At 41.5% G+C, this 19148-nt stretch overlaps 1 protein-coding gene across 5 annotated transcripts in view; it reads right to left on the bottom strand.

The window, feature by feature from the left end:
- The window catches only part of RNF157 (ring finger protein 157), a 111006-nt gene that overhangs the window by 6639 nt on the left and 85219 nt on the right, over nucleotides 1-19148 (bottom strand). For all 5 annotated transcript variants that reach the window (XM_087709890.1, XM_087709888.1, XM_087709889.1 and 2 more), the window contains 12 exons: nucleotides 18720-18763; nucleotides 18270-18317; nucleotides 17835-17906; nucleotides 17397-17556; nucleotides 16500-16612; nucleotides 14279-14517; nucleotides 11521-11626; nucleotides 10673-10784; nucleotides 9861-10045; nucleotides 9296-9364; nucleotides 7081-7129; nucleotides 5499-5609 (listed from right to left, as the gene is read on the bottom strand). In XM_087709890.1, coding sequence (XP_087566016.1) covers nucleotides 5499-5609; nucleotides 7081-7129; nucleotides 9296-9364; nucleotides 9861-10045; nucleotides 10673-10784; nucleotides 11521-11626; nucleotides 14279-14517; nucleotides 16500-16612; nucleotides 17397-17556; nucleotides 17835-17906; nucleotides 18270-18317; nucleotides 18720-18763 — 1308 coding nt within the window. The remainder of the gene's footprint in view (nucleotides 1-5498; nucleotides 5610-7080; nucleotides 7130-9295; nucleotides 9365-9860; nucleotides 10046-10672; nucleotides 10785-11520; nucleotides 11627-14278; nucleotides 14518-16499; nucleotides 16613-17396; nucleotides 17557-17834; nucleotides 17907-18269; nucleotides 18318-18719; nucleotides 18764-19148) is intronic.

Here is a 19148-nt window from a genome sequence, read left to right as displayed (position 1 = left end):
GAATTCATACCTGGATTATTTTGCCTTCCTAAACTTGAAGGTGGTAACTCCACATGAAAGATTCCTAGTTTAATACTGTAGCCTGGCCTTTGCCAGTTCTTTATATTACTAGAAAACATTATGATCCATTCTGTAGCAAGAATTCACTAGAATGTATGGGATGCGTCAGGAAGAAATGGAGATAGTCCTATAGAATGTGCCAGACTACTTTCTCTCTAAATTAAGGGCTAAACTGAAAAATTGAAACGCAGAAGCCTGGGGTCCTAAATCTCTGCCTAAGCTTCTCAGCCTTTTTAATTAAATTATCCCATATTCAACAGAAATGTGCACACTATCCCACAATAAAAGCACAAAACTGTAAACATTACCAAGGTTTTTTTTTTAAATGACATTTTCGCTTTTTTTATACATGTTTAAATTTATGCTATGAAGTAATGACTAGAATGTCTCTCTCTGTCATTACTGTAAAACACAGACTTATTTCAGAAATACGAAAGAAAGTAATATACCTTCATAAGGTATCATGAAAAGGCTTCTGAACAAGTTACATCTCAGAGATCAGTGCAAAATTCCACAAGGTTTTTATACTTGTGGTTGGGAGATAATGACTCAGGAAAGCAAAGTTAATGCTTGAAATGACCACATAGTTAATTAGAACGTGAATACAGCATTCATTCATCCTTGTTTAATTAAAACTGCTGGATTGGTAACTACTTGTGGCACTAAAACATTTCACTTTCAATAAAAACCACTTTGCAAATTGCCATTAAGGATCCTCTTTGTGCTATTTTTTCATTAGATATTCAAAGATGGGGAACCTGAGAATTAAATAGGTCTTGTAGACTTCACACATATATACGGTATCTCCACCCACTACATATATACGGTAGTTCCACCCACTATCGCATATGCTTATGTATTTTGTTCTATAACATGTTCACCCGAGATCAAAGTGGTTCTTTTCTTCCCATCCATCTTCTTTCTAAGTGGGCCTTCCTCTCTCCACCATTCTACTCGGAATGTGGATTAGCAGCACTTACCTGTATCTGCTTTTTTTAAAAAAGAGAAGAGGATCCAGAGACTAAAAGACCCATAAGCCAAGGTGTGAAGTTTACCCAGAAGATGTTAACTGGAATAAGAGTTCAAACTTCGGAGGGAAGAAAATGGAGTGTGAGGGAAACTCAAGGACAACTTCAAAACCTCTCCTTTGCCAACAGATCAGCCCAATCATCTTCAAACTCTACATGCTAAAAGGCTTAAAGCCACATGCATCTCTGCACAGCAGCTCAGGAAGCCATTCTAAGTTCTGCTTAAGTGCAACTTCTATGACACTGAGGCAAGTCCATGTTGTTTCTCGAGCAGCTGAGAAGCAGCAGCATGGCTTTGCTCAAAGACTCAGAGTTAGTCAGCAGGCGGGCGGGGTGGGGTGGGAGCAGAACGTTTGGCTCCGTACACAAACAGTGAGGGGAAGGGATCAGCAGAAGAATCTTGCAAGCAGCAAAGCCTCCCAAAGGTATGCAAGCCAGAAAAACTGAAGCCGCATCTTGTGGCAGCAGAGTCTTAATTAAATTTATTCCACAAGGTCCCAAGGTCCTAGCCTCCCTTTTTGAATCACCATAAATACTTCAGGTAATACTGCAGAAGAAACACCTCAAGTGCCTACAGATACAGTCTGGACACTAGGAGAGATGGAAATGATCCTTATTCGCTACAGTTCCCAATTTAAGGTCCCATTTCAAGCTCTGACTAAGGTCAACTGGGCAACGCTCTAAGGAAATTCTAGTGCATGTTCTTCAGAAAATCCCTCCCCTTTCTCATTTCTAGGGATCTTTGAAGAAAGAAGGGGTCCATAGTATTTGATGGAAACATGTGCCCAGTATATTCGATTGGTCACACACAAGGCAGAGAGCGTGGGGAAAATGAATAAAAAGTTGATGTCCACCAGGTGATTTATCCTCATATTCCCATTGTCTCAGAGATCACCCAGAGGCTCTTGTTTGGCATTTCTGATTATTGTCAGCCATCTTGTTTTTGTGTGTGAATAGGGGGGGGGAGCGCTGACATTCAGTGATAAGAATATTTATCCAAATTTTTAGATTGAAGTAATTAAATACAGGTAGTCCTCGACTTAGTGACCATTTGAAGTTACAACGGCACTGAAAAAGTGGCTTTGTGACAATTTTTCACACTTGTGACCATTGTTGTATCTCTGTGGTTACATGCTTTACATTCAAATGCTTGGCAATGGGTTCATATTTATGACGGTTGCAGTGTCCTAGGATCATGTGACCATGTTTTGCGAACTTTTGACAAGCAAAGTCAGTGGCGAAACTGGATTCATTTAACAACCGTGTTACTAATTTAATAAAGTGATTCACTTAACAAATGTGGCAAGAAAAGTGGTAAAGTCAACCAATTTCTCATTTAACAACATAAATTCTGGGCTCTGTTGTGGTCATAAATCTAGGATTACCTGCAAGTCGACAAGGATTTTTCTTTACATTTTGACCAAGAGGTTTTTCTAAAATGCTGTATTGAAGGTCTGCTCATATTCAAGAATTCTCTTTTCTCCCAGTTGAAAGCCCAATTGCTTTTTTAAATCAGTTTGCTTAGCTCAAAACAAAGGGACAAGCTGTTGCTCTCCATCCTTATTTGTTCAATGTGCTGGTTGACAAGCTTGGCATGGACCCAGTGACGTATTTTGTGAAACAGACTCATCAGCTTACTGATCACTGTTTTTCACCCCTCCTTTTGTAGACCATGGTTAAGTATTTCAAATTTCATTTCAGAAGAATTATCTAGTACGTCTAGTATATAGTTCTCATCTTGGGAAGTTAAAATTGAGAGTATCTAATCTGGTGAACTTATTGAATAAAAAAGGAAAAGGAGCACAAAATATGATGCACTTTTCCCTCTAGCTTCCAGATTTCTTTTGGCCTCTTCAAGACCTTTAGAAAACTGTAATAAGCATTTTTTTCCCCATCTGTTTTCCAGCAAATTTGATTCAGAGACAGTCTTTGAAAAGTCAAGTACTTTACTACTGATAATTAATAGCTGATATTAAGCTGCTCAACTATCTGTGCAACTCAAGCAGGATTACAACCATTTAAAAAAATTACAACGGGAAGGGTCATGAGTTCATATTAAATTGTATTTACCTTGACATTTGGTTAGGATTTGCTCGGTTCTAAACATGTTTGTGTGTGTGAGAGAGAGGGGGAGAGAGGGAGAAAGAGGGGGGAGATATGGAGGGAGGGAGGGAAGGAGAGGTGGGGAGGAAAGGAGAGAAAGAGGGGGAGAGAGGCGGGAGGAGGGGGAAAAAGAGGGGGGAGAGGGAGGAAGAGAGACAGAGACAGAGAGAGAGAGAGAATGTATGTGGTTCTGTATGCAGCTATGTAATTAATATATCTTTACAAGTAATATTCCAAATAACATCTTTTTTTTCATCTTGAAATGACCTTGCATATGCCTGTGTTTAAGTGATTCCTGCTCTAGTAGATAGATGATATTGTAACTATTGTTGCAGGTCTCTTATCAACGGACACATATGTAGTTGGCACAGCAAAGCCTGGATTTCCCACAAAGTTTCCCAAATGGAATAAATTAGGAAGAGAGACAAGATGACAATAGGAAAAGAGATTTAGCTTGCTCGTAGCTATGTAAGGAAATCAAGGATGAAGAAAGTACTCCTTTCAACCGCATTGAATTATTGTACCAACCAAGAAAGAGGCAGCCTTGAAACTTTGTGGAAGGTGAAATAACAAGGAATAGGTTGCCATGGTTTTTGAAATGATGGCAATTTTACTGACCTGATGGAAAGGGTCTGGTGCACCTCTGTTTTAAAAATGTGAGGTATGCACCAAAGAAAGTGAGGTATATTTATCTAATTGAAATCTAAGGAAGTTACGAATGCAAAATTGGGCAGTGTTAAAAACCAAAAATGCTTTTTTTTTAAAGAAGAAAGGGGAAAAAAACTAAACAGTCCTTGACAGTGGCATTAACATATCAATTCAATCCACATTTCAGTTTCTTCTAGACCCATAAAAGGACAGTCAGTAAAGTTTATAACCATTCAACAACATAGAGAAAATGAAGGGATGGGAGCATGGACTAAAGAAAAAGAAAAACTGGTACTGTGTTGGCACAGAGTGAACATGAACTTTCACACTGAGGAAATCCAGTGGGGGAAAAGATTAATGAAAGAGGAAAGAGAAGAAACAAAACATATCAAGAATTAGTAACCAACTAAAGTTGGGGTTATGATGTTGGGGCTTCACCAAAGGATACCAAACAGGTCTCTGAGGAAATTTTGCTCATGCCTGCTCATTATTATGAGCTTCCTATGCGTAAGGATAAAAAGAAATCTAAGGACTTCTAGACAGACATAAAATAAGCTGGGAGGTGGCAGTAATCAGTTCTTATGCTAGGAAATTAAAAATTGGTCATTTCATTGACTGAATGAAATAGACACTATCAAATGGACTTCCCTCCCCTTCAAATTTTCAGCTATAATTCTGTAGCTGGTATGATTATGGTCTGGGGATTACTGGAGCTGACATTTCTTCCAAAAGATTCCAGGATGGGAAAGCTGAACTAGATTTTCTAGAATAAGAACCCAAGAAGTTCCTTTTCTAGCTACTGGAACTATCTGCCTGTAGAAGACTTTGTCTTATATTTCTATAGATCTCGCTAGATTGCTTCTTAACCTTTAACCTTTAGCCTTTAACTCTTGCTGGGAAGAACCTTGACTTTGATCAGGCTTGGGCTCAGATCTAACTACCCAACCTATTTCTTATAGCAAATGGGTGTAATCATCCTCAAACGACACACTTAAATTGCTTCCAAATTTGTGTCTTCCCTCCAAAGTATTCTGAAAACTGTAACCGTGTGAAAGTGCCAGGCAAACTGAGATTGGGTAGTTTATAGCCAGCTGTGCAGCTAGTATCATCCTTTTTATTTTCTTGGATTTAAAGAAGTTTAAGAGAGAGAAATGATTGTGAAAAGAATGAGAGAAGGGAAAAGCAGGACAAGGGGCAAACAGCAGGAAGTAAAAAAGGATATCACCAATGATGCAATTTATTAAACATGGCTCCCACAGTATGCAAAAACTAGAGGCTGAAGGGTTAAGGTATTCTAAGCAGTTTCCCAGAAGGTACTGAAACTGCAATTATCAGCATTCATTGAAGAAAGCCAACTTAGAAATTTGCTTTATATTTAGGAAATCTGACCTTTATCTTTATGATCTAGGTGTGACGTAGGCAGAGGTGGGCAGGGGAGGGAGACAAGAGAGAGTGGTTTTAAGTATCAGGAAGATGCCACACAAAATAGCATTTTCCTTCCTGTCCATTTCCCTACACTGTATGACTCTAATAGGTATACACTGTGATTAAAGGCTGACAGCTCTCAAGTGGTGGCGGGATTTAAAGCAGAGGAGGGATATATAAGAAACTGTCCTCCCACCTCCCTTCAAAGTTCATGTTCAGCAGACAGCCACTCACCAGGTAAGCGGGCCTCAGAGCACACCTTATTGTCCAGAACTTTCACGCTTGCGTTGCCAATGTCATTGTTATTGTCACACTCCATACCTAGGTATGCGCCTGTCCTTTGGCCTGCAAAGGAGTTAATGCAGTTAGAGAGGGGGTGAGGCTTTGGTTTAATTCTGCTCCTCTTTAAGGCAGCAGAAAACATCACACACTTCAGAAATGAAGAAAACCTCAACAGTGGCCAAAAAGGTAGAGCAGCCTTCTCCAACCTGCTACCTCCAGGTCTGTTGAAATTTCAAATCCCCAATTACAGTCTCCACTAGTTGGGAATTCTGAGGACTGAAGTCTCTACATATCTGGAAGACCTCAGGTCAAGGGGGACTAAGGTAGAGAGTGGACAATAAGAGATGGGGATGCAGCGGCCAAAAGCTATTGTGGCTGGTTTCCTCCACCACCTCCATTTTCACTTCCTGTTTCAAGGCTATTCTTGCCAATATGGAAATATAAATGGCACAGAGGGAGATATTTGATCTTGTATGTAAAGGTATCAAATAAACCAGTCATACCACCAGAGAAAGTTCAAGCAAAGCATCTATTTTGTGGTTTAAGTTGTCTCTGGCTGGCATCTATGGAATATTCTGAACAATCAAAACACAGTAGAAACTTGATTTTGTTGTAACAAGATGGTAGAGCCAGATAGGATACAATCCCTTCTCCAGGAAGGTTTATTCAAACGGCTCTGAGAAATCACAGCATCTTCCCCAAGGCTATGGGTTTCATTATTCTGGGCAAGACACCAAGAGAAAAATAAAACTCATGGTAAGGATCTATTTGTGTACACCACTGTTGTTAAAGGTTTGGACAAATTTTAAAATAAAGCAAAATCTATGCTTAAAAAAATAAAAGGGGGATTTCCCATTTGTATACTGCCCGATAACATTCATCAATGTGAAGCATTTCTGACTTTGCTGATGAGCAGTGATCTAATCAACCTTAGAGTTCATTTTAATATGATTTACCTTCATAAGAATTTAGATAACCTAAAAAAGTTTCTTGCTAATATTCAGATCTAATTTAGACTACAGAATGAAACCAAAGCTGAAACACGTAGGGGGGATTGCCTCAAAAGGGAACACAAAATTATTTTTAGTAATATTAACAGCAACAATAACTTTCCTAACTTTTAAACAGTCTCAAGAAAATCTAAGAATTTAGTCATTTAATTTCAGCAATGAAATGTCAAATGGGGATATTATTCCAACCCTTGTAACTTGGAGTCAAAAATAATGTGCTGACCTATTGCCAGTAGAAACAACTTCATTTGCCTATTTTTCCTGAAATTTAACAAGGAGAACTGGCAGAACTCTTTAAATTCTCCATGTATTCAAATTTCTTCTACCTGCTCATTTTAAGAAAGGCCTTTCGCTTCAAACTATAGCAATGCAGGTAGCAAACTGAAATTGCCCCAAAGTAATGTTGCCTCAGCTCTGTTCTTTCCTCATGAAAATGTGCCTCAGCTCTGTCCTCTTTCCCTGGCTGTGCTAGATGTGAAAGAGAACCAACATGGGGCATGAAGCAATGCTGTATTCTGTGTTACCATCTTCCTGTGTGGGAGAGGCATCCTCTTCTTCCCTGACATCATTCCCCTGCCAAAAAAAATAATATATATATAAGGTATGAATACACAAATCAATGATTCACCATGTAGTAAAGATGATATTTTCTGGAGAGGAAAGCTGTGGCAAATCTAGACAGCATACTAAAAAGCAGAGACATTACCCTCCTAACAAAAGTGCGTATGGTCAAGGCTATGGTTTTCCCAGTTGCAACGTATGGCTGTAAAAGCTGGACCATAGGAAAGGCTGAGCGCCAAAGAATTGAGGCCTTTGAACTATGGTGCTGGAGAAGACTCCTGCGAGTCCCTTGGACTGCAAGGCGATCAAACCAGTCCGTCCTAGAGGAGATCAACCCTGACTGCCAGATCCTGAAGATGAGACTCAAGTATTTTGGCCACCTAATGAGAAGGAAGGACTCACTGGAGAAGAGCCTAATGCTGGGAAAGATTGAGGGCAAAAGAAGAAGGGGATGACAGAGAATGAGGATGGTGTCACTGAAGCAGTAGGTGTGAGCTTAAATGGACTCCAGAGGATGGTAGAGGGCAGGAAGGCCTGGAGAAATGTTGTCCATAGGGTTGCGATGGGTCGGACACGACTTCGCAACTAACAACAAAGGATGATATTAATATTTCCACAGTATTCTGTTCTCCGAAGGTGATTGGGGAAGCTATAATGTGGTTAATCCTTTTGCAAGTACTTGCTTTAAAAAGCATACAGAACATTTTCCGAGTTGGATGTACAATTCCAAATGATAAAGTTTGAAATAACAGATCAAATGCTGGCCTGTAGACAGTTCTTTTTTTTTTTTTTTTTTGCACAAAGCACAATGCAAACTTTTAGTAGTGTGATGCAGTAATTTAGACTAGGCCAAAAGGAACAGTTCGATAAAACACCCACGCGCAAGAAATTATCTTGCTTGTTTGAATGAATACAATATAAAAATAATAGTTAATAAAAAAAAAGAAAAAAACAAAGGGCAGACTCAATGGACCACTAGGTCTTTTTCTGCCATCAGTTTTATATGTTTCTATAATAGGCTCAGCTAACCATTCTAGCCACAGTAATCCAGTCTAAGTATATCGAGTTTCTCCATACTAGTTTGTTTGTTTGTTTGTTTGCTTGCTTGCTTCCTAATTTATCTACACAATTTATATGGCTGCCCATTCTATAACTCTGAGCAGCATATAAATTTTTTTTTAAAAAAAAAACTTATTTCAACAATCCAAATGTCCAAGATGGTAAAAATCATTTCCCAGAACAATTACAACTAACCTGCCAGCAGAGTTCACAACTTCCCAGCCCAAATGCTTTGGGGAACAGCCAAATCTTTAGTGCCTAACAAAAAGCTAGCAGGAGCCATCTGGATCTCTGCTGGTATGCTATGTACTTCGTCCAAACAAACTGAGATTACAACTTCCAGAATTTAAAATCAGTATGAATAACAGACTTGCTACCTGGGAATTCTCAGAATCATAGTCATAACATATTTGGAGAAATGAAATTGAGAATGCCTGAGTCAGGCCAAGGTAAAGGTAAAGGTAAAGGTTCCCTTCACACATATGTGCTAGTCATTCCCGACTCTAGGGGGCGGTGCTCATCTCCGTTTCAAAGCCGAAGAGCCAGCGCTATCCGAAGACGTCTCCATGGTCATGTGGCCGGCATGACTAAATGCTGAAGGTGCATGGAATGCTGTTACCTTCCCACTAAAGGTGGCCGCTATTTTTCTACTTGCATTTTTTACATGCTTTTGAACTTCTAGGTTGGCAGAAGCTGGCACAAGTAACGGGAATTCACTCCATTACGTGGATCTAGAAATTTGAACTGCTGAACCGCCGACTTTTATGATCAACAAGCTCAGCGTCTTAGTCACTGAGACACCGTGGCCGAGTCGGGCCAAACTGCTCTTTTATTGATCCAGAGTATTTCCTGCATCTTGTTGTTCTGTGAATGACTCACATTTTTTACATCAACTCCTCATTGCTTTAACCTGGAATACCATCTGGCTCCTAGTCCTAAGAATGATTCCTAGCTATTTAATCTACATGTTTGGGCTTTACTGTTTTACTTGGCCCCATGGTTTCCACTTGCTTTGTGTTTTGCCTTGGAATATGTTGTTGAAAAAGATTTTGCATACAAATAAAAACTATGGCTCAGAGACAGACTTCACTTTCCAAGCTTTCACATATAGAACTTTACCTCCACATCTCGTTCCTCTGCTGAGATACTGACAAAATTTTCATCGGGAGAAGACTCAACAGGAGTTGACTAAGAAAAAAGAAGAGAAAACTGAAAAATGTTTATGGGCAAATAGTATCCTATAAGGACAAAACATAATCTACCAAATCACATCAGTAGGACCAACCCAAACATAACCAAACATTGTTTGTCTTTATGAAATGCTAATTTACTTCTTTACTTCCTCCCTGAATGAAAAGGAGGCATTTGAAAAGATACGGAGATGATTTTCCAGGAATCAAGTTTGTGCTGTTCCCAGGACAATGACATGGTGGCTACAGACACCTTTTGGACAACTGTCTTGAATGTTAGATGTGTCCACTCAAGCTCCATTCAAAACATGTACCGGACTATTAAAAAAAAACCCCACTATGTGGGGATTTCTTTTAAAAGTGACAAGCATTATGAAGTAATTTGCCTGAATAAGTTTGCTTGCATCAAATCAGGAGCTATTTTTTTCATCCCCCTGTATTGCAGCTTCTGCTGCTGCTCGTCCCTTGATCAGTCTGGAGTTTGATCTACTTACATCTCCTTCTGAAGGTACCTCACTGACAACAGCAGGGGATGCAGCCATGTCTCCATCTTCTTCTGTGCCCGGGGCTACGTAGGAACCTGACATGGAAGACATGGTATCTGTGCTGATTTCGGAGTGCTGACTTTGGGAGGAGGCCATAGACATGACTGACTGAGCCAGACTGCTACTAACAGGATCTAAGGGAAGAAGGGAGGTGGCAGATAAGGCAGAGTGAGAGAGAGATGTTAGAGGAGCCACCCTTGCTACAGTAATATTTGCATTTCACTATGTGCAATCTTGAGCATCATTTGCTGGAATGGTGGGGTGAACTTTAACAAAAAACCATTCAGCCAGAAGTATTTATGAGTGCCCAAGTTTCAGTGGTGGTTTTGCTCTAAACAATTGCATTTCTTGTGCTGCTGGGCTCAGAATATAGTCAATAAGATCAAATATTATATCTAGCTTCTGCTGAATTGTCTCTGGACAGTTCATTAAAAAGTTTGTCCACCTCAAAACCTTACAGATTAAGTGACCCGCAAACTTCTTCACAATTGCAATAGCATAGCTTTTCATCAGTTAATGAACATAATATCCTGGATTACGGGACATATAGGCAACACATATGCAAAATCATTTATTTGGAAATAGGTTATAGAGTGGATGTGAGGCAGGTCCTTTAGCTGTATCTGAAAATCTTGTCAAGAAAACTGCAAGGACTAGTAAGACAGTCTCCAAAAATCAACACCGAGTCAAAGGCAGAAAAATTCAACTTGCATTAAACAGGAGGAAAGAAAAAAAGATTAGAAACACCTTTTCTACTGTACCTTCTGGAGAAGAAATGGTAGAAGAAAGAGGTGTTCCTGTGCATGAAGATGGATCTATTGCTCCTGAGGAGGATAGGGTGATATTTTCGCTTTCAGGTGTCACACCACAATTCTGAAAAACAGGGAAACCATAATCTATAATGAAAAACTATTATGAAGTAAGTATTACAAACTGGATCCAACTCAGTCACTCAGTCTGACCACTATATTAGCTTACGCTAACTAGGACACCTTCATTACTTACCAACCAACATGGGCATTACTGAGAATTCTGAAGGACATAAAGGGAAATTGGTAGATTTCCCCAAGATAGCTTTAAATTAAGAAAGATGTGAGAACAAGAAGAAAATTTGGAAGATCTTGAGTCATTTCCCCAAACCAACTGAAACACTGGAAAAAGTTACCTTTTCAAGATCAGTCTTATCAAATGTTACACTCTAACCCAAATCTATTTTTAAGAGGGGTGTTATGTGCTACCGCCTGTGGGTACAGAGAGTAACCAAAGTCCTATCACTTTCAGATAGCAAATCCTCATTACCCCTAACCAACAGAGATTTTACTCAGCATTTTTGTATCTGGCAAAGCAATTTTAACTGAAGTGAGAGTAATTCCAGAGCTTGTAAAGTTCAGTTCTCTTTCAAGGTAGATATTTGCAAGCACCTCTGATTCTTTTCCAAGTCTAAATTCACTAACATGCTTGCAGATTTAACTCCTTTATATGCAAAGGGAAAAATCTTCCTTTCCCTAATGTATCTTCTATACTGTAGGTCTGCAGGAGGAAAAAAGTGAGCAGCAGTTAGGCTCAAGTAATTTTTTTTTTAAAAAAACAGGAATTTTAAAATAATCACCTCTCCACGAGGACAGGGAGACTTCCTTTGGGAAATCCTGACTTCAGATTCACTACAAGCCTTATCTTCTTCTTCATGTAATACCGAGGAATGTTGTGAGATTGACCTGGTGAAAACAGACAAACTAAATGTAACACCTTTGTAGAAAACACACAAATTAGAATGACGGAATGGGGGTCTTCAAAAATGCTACAGAAGACTCCATTAAGAGCTAGTTAGATACATTAATAAATCTAGTGGTCGGCATAGGCTTCACAGGCACCTGTGAATAATAACATTTTTTTTTAAACATTTTATTGAGATTTATAGGCCGCCCTTCTCCCTGAGGGGACTCAGGGCAGCTTACAATCACAAGGGGAGGGGGTGCAACCAAGAGACAAACAATAGTGAACAAAATAAAATGGTAAACCACAACATGCATTCAACAGTCAGCACTCGGGCGGGTAAATTGGAAACCTATCCCCAGGCCTGCTGGGAGAGCCAGGTCTTGAGGGCTGTGCGGAAGGTCTGGATGGTGGTGAGGGTACGAATCTCAACGGGGAGCTCGTTCCACAGGGTCGGAGCTGCAACAGAAAAGGCTCTCCTCCGCGTAGTCGCCAGTCGGCACTGACTGGCGGATGGAATTCGGAGGAGGCCCAGCCTGTGCGATCTAATTGGTCGGAGGGAGGTGATCGGCAGAAGGCGGTCTCTCAAATATCCAGATCCACTACCATGGAGTGCTTTAAAGGTGGTCATCAATACCCTGAAGCGCACCCGGAGACCGACAGGTAGCCAGTGCAGCTCGTGGAGGATGGGTGTAATGTGGGCGAACCGCGGTGCGCCCACTATCACTCACGCGGCTGCATTCTGGACTAACTGCAGTCGCCGGATGCTCTTCAAGGGCAACCCCATGTAGAGCCCATTGCAGTATTCCAGCCTAGAGATCACAAGGGCTCGAGTGACTGTTGCGAGAGCCTCCCGGTTCAGGTAGGGCCGTAACTGGCGGACCAGGCGAACCTGGGCAAATGCCCCCCTGGTCACAGCCGACAGCTGATGGTCGAAAGTCAGCTGTGAATCCAGGAGGACTCCTAAGTTACGGACCCTGTCTGAGGGGTATAAAATTTGACCCCCCAGCCTGAGTGTTGGAATGTCAGCCAAATTATTGGGAGGGAAGCACAACAGCCACTCGGTCTTGTCCGGGTTGAGTACCAGTTTGTTAGCGCTCATCCAGTTCTTAACGGCCTCAAGACCCTGGCTCATCACGTCCACCGCTTCATTGAGTTGGCACGGGGCGGACAGATACAATTGTGTATCGTCCGCATATTGGTGGTATTTTATCCCGTGCCTCCGAATGATCTTGCCCAGCGGTTTCATGTATATGTTAAAAAGTAGGGGGGATAAGACCGAACCCTGCGGCACCCCACATGTTAGGGGCCTCAGGGATGATCTCTGCCCCCCGACCAACACCGACTGTGACCTGTCCGTGAGGTAAGAGGAGAACCACTGCAAAACAGTGCCTCCCACCCCCACCTCCCGCAGTCGTCGCAGAAGGATACCATGGTCGATGGTATCGAAAGCCGCTGAGAGGTCAAGGAGAACCAGGATGGACGCATGGCCTCCATCTCTGGCCCTCCAGAGATCATCGGTCAGTGCGACCAAAGCGGTTTCTGTGCTGTAACCAGGTCTGAAGCCGGACTGGAAGGGGTCAAGATAACTAGCTTCCTCCAAGGCCCGTTGAAGCTGAAAGGCCACCACCTTCTCAACAACCTTCCCAATAAAGGGGAGGTTGGAGACAGGACGATAGTTGTTTAAAATGGCTGGATCCAAAGATGGTTTCTTCAGGAGGGGTCTCACCACCGCCGCTTTAAGTGCGGCGGGGAAGTGCCCCTCCCGAAGGGAGGCGGTCACGACCGCCTGGATCCAGCCATGTGTCACCTCCCTGCTGTTGGCAACCAGCCAGGAGGGACACGGGTCCAAAATACAGGTGGAGGCACTTACAGCTCGAATGGCCTTGTCCACATCCCCGGAGGCAACATCCTGGAACTCAACCCAGAGATGGCTTGCCAAGTAATCCCCCCATATATACTCGAATATATGACAATACTCAATGACGTTCATGGCTCCTCACCATTTTTTAAATTATTACTTCTTTAAGAAAACTGAAATGCCTAGATATTCATGCAGGGATGGGCTTTTGGGGGTTTGCAGGGGTTTGGGAGCTAAGATTCTGTGCAGTTCGGAGAACCCACAAATCCCACTCCTGGCTGACCCTACCCACCCCACCCCACCCCTCCCAAGAGTCCTCACGCAGCCCTTTTTGGATGCAGGTAAGTGCAGAGCACATGCGGAGGCTCAGGGAGAGCAAAAAACAGGCTGTTTTCGCCCTCATGAAGGCTTAAGGAAAGCCTCTGAAACCCGGGGAGGGCAAAAACACCCCCCCCCCTGCACTGTGGTGCAGGAGGCCAACTAGGCCTCGCCCACCATAGCCACGCCCACCCAGCAACTAGGCAGAGAACCTCTGGCTAAAATTTTTGAAGCCCACCCCTGCATTCATGAGATCTATGTTCTCCAATGAGAACCTAGCCTTTTAAAAATTGCAATAATAATCAAATAATTGTCTGAGGGAGACCAAGCAAAACCATATGAATCTGAATCTGAAAAGATTGCTGACCAAAGGATCGACCAAACAGACTTAAGGAATAGGATATTGGCCATAAGGTTCTACTGCCGGCAGCTCATTTATTGTTGTGCAAGAGGGAAATGACAAGAGGTCACTTACTTGGACAGGCTCTTCTTTAATTTATGTCCTTGACTGCCACAATCTGATAAGCGTTCAAGGGAAGGCAGTGTCTGGATGGGAGGCAAGTGGCTGTCACTGCCATATGTGGGTAGCATGCCTGACACATGGTTGTCCCCAAGCACACGGACTGGAAGGGCTGCTGGGGATGGAGTGAGAGGCCCATTAAGGGCTTCCAGCAAGGAGACAACCTCATAGCCAGGAGGGATGTTTTCTGAAGACTGGAGGAACAGACAAGGGTATGAGAAAGAGAGGTTATTCTTAAGCAGCAGGAACTGTTACCAGGAAGCTCAAGACAGAACAGGAAGCTCAGAAAACTCTCAAAGAGTACACCAAATAGAAAGAGAGACCAGGATCCCTGATGGAAGAGGAGTGGCTCTGCCACTCTGGAACAGAGTTCTCTTCAACACTGTGGAAATTGGATATTTTTTAAAGGGAGGTTAAAAATCTTTAATCTGCATTAGCTGATAACCCATTGTTGCCCGGATATTTATTTATAGGGGGGAAATGTCCGGACCAAACATAATTTCTAATGTACACACAAACACACACACATAGCCATTTTTATAGAGAGAGATTACTTGGTTAGTAAAGGTTTTAGTTTTTCAACCCTATTCTTTTTTTAGCTGAGAGTACTGTGTCAATACATTCACATTCTCATTCATTCTCACCCCCCCTCCCTCTCCCCCTCCCCCCCTCTCTCATAACTGGTTACTGGGGCTTGAGCTACCTTTACTGAATTGATTTGCAATTATTATCTTTTTTTGCTGTTTTTTTAAGGCTGTGCCTTGGTCATGTCATGTAATAATTAATTAATAGTTGCCTAGTTTAAGCTCTTTATTCTAAGCCAAGTAATTTGGATTTCTTAGCTTGAAATATTTTAGCTGGTAGAGAAGATTATGGTGGTTTTATGACCTAAAAAAGGATAAACAGTCAGGAAGAAAAACACATGCACATTAAGCACAGTCTTTCTGAACATAAATAAAAAAGACCTTTGTGGTCACACTCTTCTATACTTTTGCCATAAAAATAAAGACTTAGTTCACTCCTTCTGCAGAGAAATTCTGGACTCATATTTCTACAGATGATACAAGCCACTTCTGTAGAAATGGGAGGAAAAATGTTCTATGAATTTCCCAAAAAGTGGATTGAATAAGATTAGGCTAGAATTCTCTTTCCCAGCATCAAGTTTTCTAAATGCACATTTGTTTAAAGACGAATTAGTAAATAAGGAGGATCACTGAACAATATAATCTGCAGGCTGAATCACTATAATTTAAAATGCCTTACCAGCTTTGAATATTGCAACTTAGTTATTGAGATATTCTAGTTCTCCCCTAAACTTCATACTGGATCTGTGCTTAAGTGTGCATGCACATAAAAATATGGTGCTAGCAACTGCCTTAATCATCTCATCTGCCGAGATGCCGGCAAGTTCTCTAGCTCCTGGGTTCCCGCTTCTGGTGCATCATGTTTACTAGCTTGATTCTGCTTGGGGAATGACTGTTATGCTCCCTGAGCAACCTGGAGGAAAGATGGCAATTTTTTCATATTTATTTTTAGAAAATATATTTTGCCTTTTCACTGTTTTTAAAAATCCCAAGGAGGATTTTTTTTTTTGCTTCTTTCTTCTTTAGCTCTTGTACAAGTTAAAATGTTTAAACAAACACATTTTTTCTTCCATAGTTGTGAAAAATACTATGCCTCTGAAATTTACTACTACTCTATTGTCTCTCACACTTTGGTATAATTAATTTGGGAAGATAGTATAGTTGTGCAATTGGTTCTCGTTCTGCACAATGAACGTCTCTTAAGTCTATTCTTTTTTCACAGTTTTACACATGCAATGAACATGACTGGAAAGGAAAGACAGAAAAATCCATTTAAATATCGCCCTTCTTCTCAAACGCAAGCAGGTCACAATAAATACTGCTTGAATTGGTTCTTATTTGTCTTCAGAGTTTTTCAGTGGATTTAGATAAAATCTGGGCTTGCCATTTCCAGTTCTAATGTCATTACAACTTCATTGTCAGTGGCATTTCTTTCTGGATTACTCCTCTACAGAAAAGGTGGAATTGGGGGGGGGGGGGGAAGCTTCACGGTGCTCAACTCTTCTCCCAAAAAGAATGAGCAGCCCAGAAGACCATCTCAGCCAAGACGGAATAAGATCAGCATCTGAACAATCAAACAAACCCATACTCACTGAATGTTCCTCTGAATCGGATGTCTGGGATGCAATGATGGGGTTGAAGTTGGTGGGGGAGAGGGGTCCCATTTTTTTCCTCATGGCTCTGATCTGTAACAAGGCCCGAAATGCTGTGAGGAAGAAAAGGGAGAGGGATGGGGAAGGACATTTTAAATTCTGCTAGAAATCTCTCTGAAAAACCACCCAAGGTAATAGGTGACTGTGACCACTAAAATACAAGTCAAATATAATCACAGTTGGCTGCACTTCTGATACCCTGTTTCCCTGAAAAAAAGACCTCCCCGGATAATAAGTCCAGTGGGGCTTTTGAGTGCATGCCCTAAAATAAGCCCTTCCCAAAAATATTGCAACACAACAGCAGCCATGAGATGACCATGCTCGCCGCCTCCTGCACCTCAAAAATAATAAGACCTCCATGAAAATATTGCAACACAGCAGCAGCCAGTGAATATTTTGGGGATCAAAAGAAAATAAGACCCTATCTTATTTTCGGGGAAACACGGTAGTTGGTTGTTAAAAATTAAATAATTTAGCAATAGCAATAGCAGTTAGACTTATACACCGCTTCATAGGGCTTTCAGTCCTCTCTAAGCGGTTTACAGAGTCAGCATATCGCCCCCAACAACAATCCGGGTCCTCATTTTACCCACCTCGGAAGGATGGAAGGCTGAGTCAACCCTGAGCCGGTGAGGTTTGAACAGCCGAACTGCAGAACTGCAGTCAGCTGAAGTAGCCTGCAATGCTGCATTTAACCACTGCGCCACCTTGGCTCTGTTTCAGCCTATCTCGGGTGTAGGCAATTGCTCATTTCTCAAAGTGAGAGGATCAAACATACATTGGATCTTCCAGAGAGGACCCAATCTTAACATTAAAAAAAAAAAGATCAGGACTTACGTAATCTGCAGATGGGACAATTGTTAGCTTGATAGCGCAAGGTGTCAGCACAAGTGTTGCAGAGACAGAGATGGCGGCAAGGTAAGATCAAGGTGTCTCGGACATCGGAGAGGCAGACTACACACTCTGCACTATTGTCACTCACCTCATCCTCTGCCACCTGGATTAGAAAAGCTTGCTGGTATGCATGTCCTTACAAACATGTGTCCATAGTGAATTTAAGGAAGGGAGGGAGGGAGGGGAGGACGAAAGGGAGGGAGGGAAGGAGAGGAAGGGAGGGAGAGAAGGAAGGGAGGAAGAAAGGAAGGGAGGGAGGGAGGAAGAAAAGAAGGGAGGGAGGGAGGGAGGGAAGGGTTTTAACATGGAAACTTCCAGACAATCTGGTTGAGACTTTGTACAACATGTACATTATTCTGCACATTTAGCTCTAGTTCTCACCTTTGAATCCTGTGTGTTATATTTGTTTTCTATCCCATAAATTTCCTGAAGGAGATAGCTCACTCCATCCACCTAGAAAAAGCACAGCACTGAAATTATATGGGAAAGTAAGGGTCGAAAGGGGATATGAAACTCCAGAAAGAAAGACTGTGAAACAATTTTCTTCTTTCTGTTTTTTTCCCCAGTGAAAAACTGCATTATCTAACTTGAACAGGCACCTTTCCATAATAGGAGAAAAATGCTTAGAGTGAATTGGTGACCACCTTTGGTTTTTATCCACTGGTTGGTTAAAAGCTCATTGCAACCAATGTGTTGGAAATGGGCTGGATGGCCATCAAATTCCTTGCCGCTGCACAAGGAGCTTTCCCTAAAAAGTAACAGGAACCAGTACGTGCGGGAAAACAGAGAACCTGATCCCACCAGCCACACACTCACCACTTGCTTTTGTTTGAGGGGTTTCACACAAAAGCCGCCATCCGCATGCTGAGAGGAAGAAATACAAATGTTCAGGTGGACTTCAACGACACAGTCCATCAAAAGAAATTCTAGAGGACAGGTGTGATGAAACTCACTCACCCTAAAACACAATTGTACTCCACAAAGAAAATGTCTCCTATTCATATCTTCCCTGCCTTTTTCTTTTTAACAATCACTCTCCTTTTAACTCAGACCATTTTTACTCACCCAGCATTATTCTACGAAATTGCCACTGCTCAAAAAAGACCCCTGTAGTTGTGTTATCTTCCTGTTCATTATAATATATCTTTAACCTTGTAACTATATATTTTACTTTATTTATTACATTGATTCAACCTGCATACATTCAACATGGAAATTTAGATTCATGCATTTTGCACATTGGATCAGCAAGAGCGCAATGTTTACCTTCTCAAAAGTTGCCAGCAATACATGGCAGTGACCCATATGCTCTGCAAGACAAGATCCAAAATTGAGGTTCAGGATGATACATAACTTTTCCAGAAATTGACGTGGACTGCTACATTTTCCCCCTGCGGTTGTCCTTAATAGTAGTAGTCTTAATTGACCATAATTATAACCAGGGTAATTAAATATACATATATGGTTCATTACAGATTCCTTTCTAAGGGTTTCAGTTACTAATGATATTCAACAGGACACAAAATCAATTTAATCAGCAGTAATTTTTAGAATGTACAGTGGCAACTTGCAAGACATGTCAATTCAGCTTCCTATCGCGATCCGATCAACATCTGGAGGATGCTGATTATTTGCACGCATTCCAGTTTAGCTTTCAATAGGGATATGATACTGAAATTGCTTTATTCATCTTAA

The sequence above is a fragment of the Thamnophis sirtalis genome, unplaced genomic scaffold (assembly GCF_051295495.1).
Source record: "Thamnophis sirtalis isolate CommonGarterSnake01/CBP01778 unplaced genomic scaffold, rThaSir2_p1.2 scaffold_3, whole genome shotgun sequence".
Classification (NCBI taxonomy): Eukaryota; Metazoa; Chordata; class Lepidosauria; order Squamata; family Natricidae; genus Thamnophis; species Thamnophis sirtalis.
Note: the sequence above shows the minus strand (reverse complement) of the source record. Positions and strands in the feature narration are given on the sequence as shown.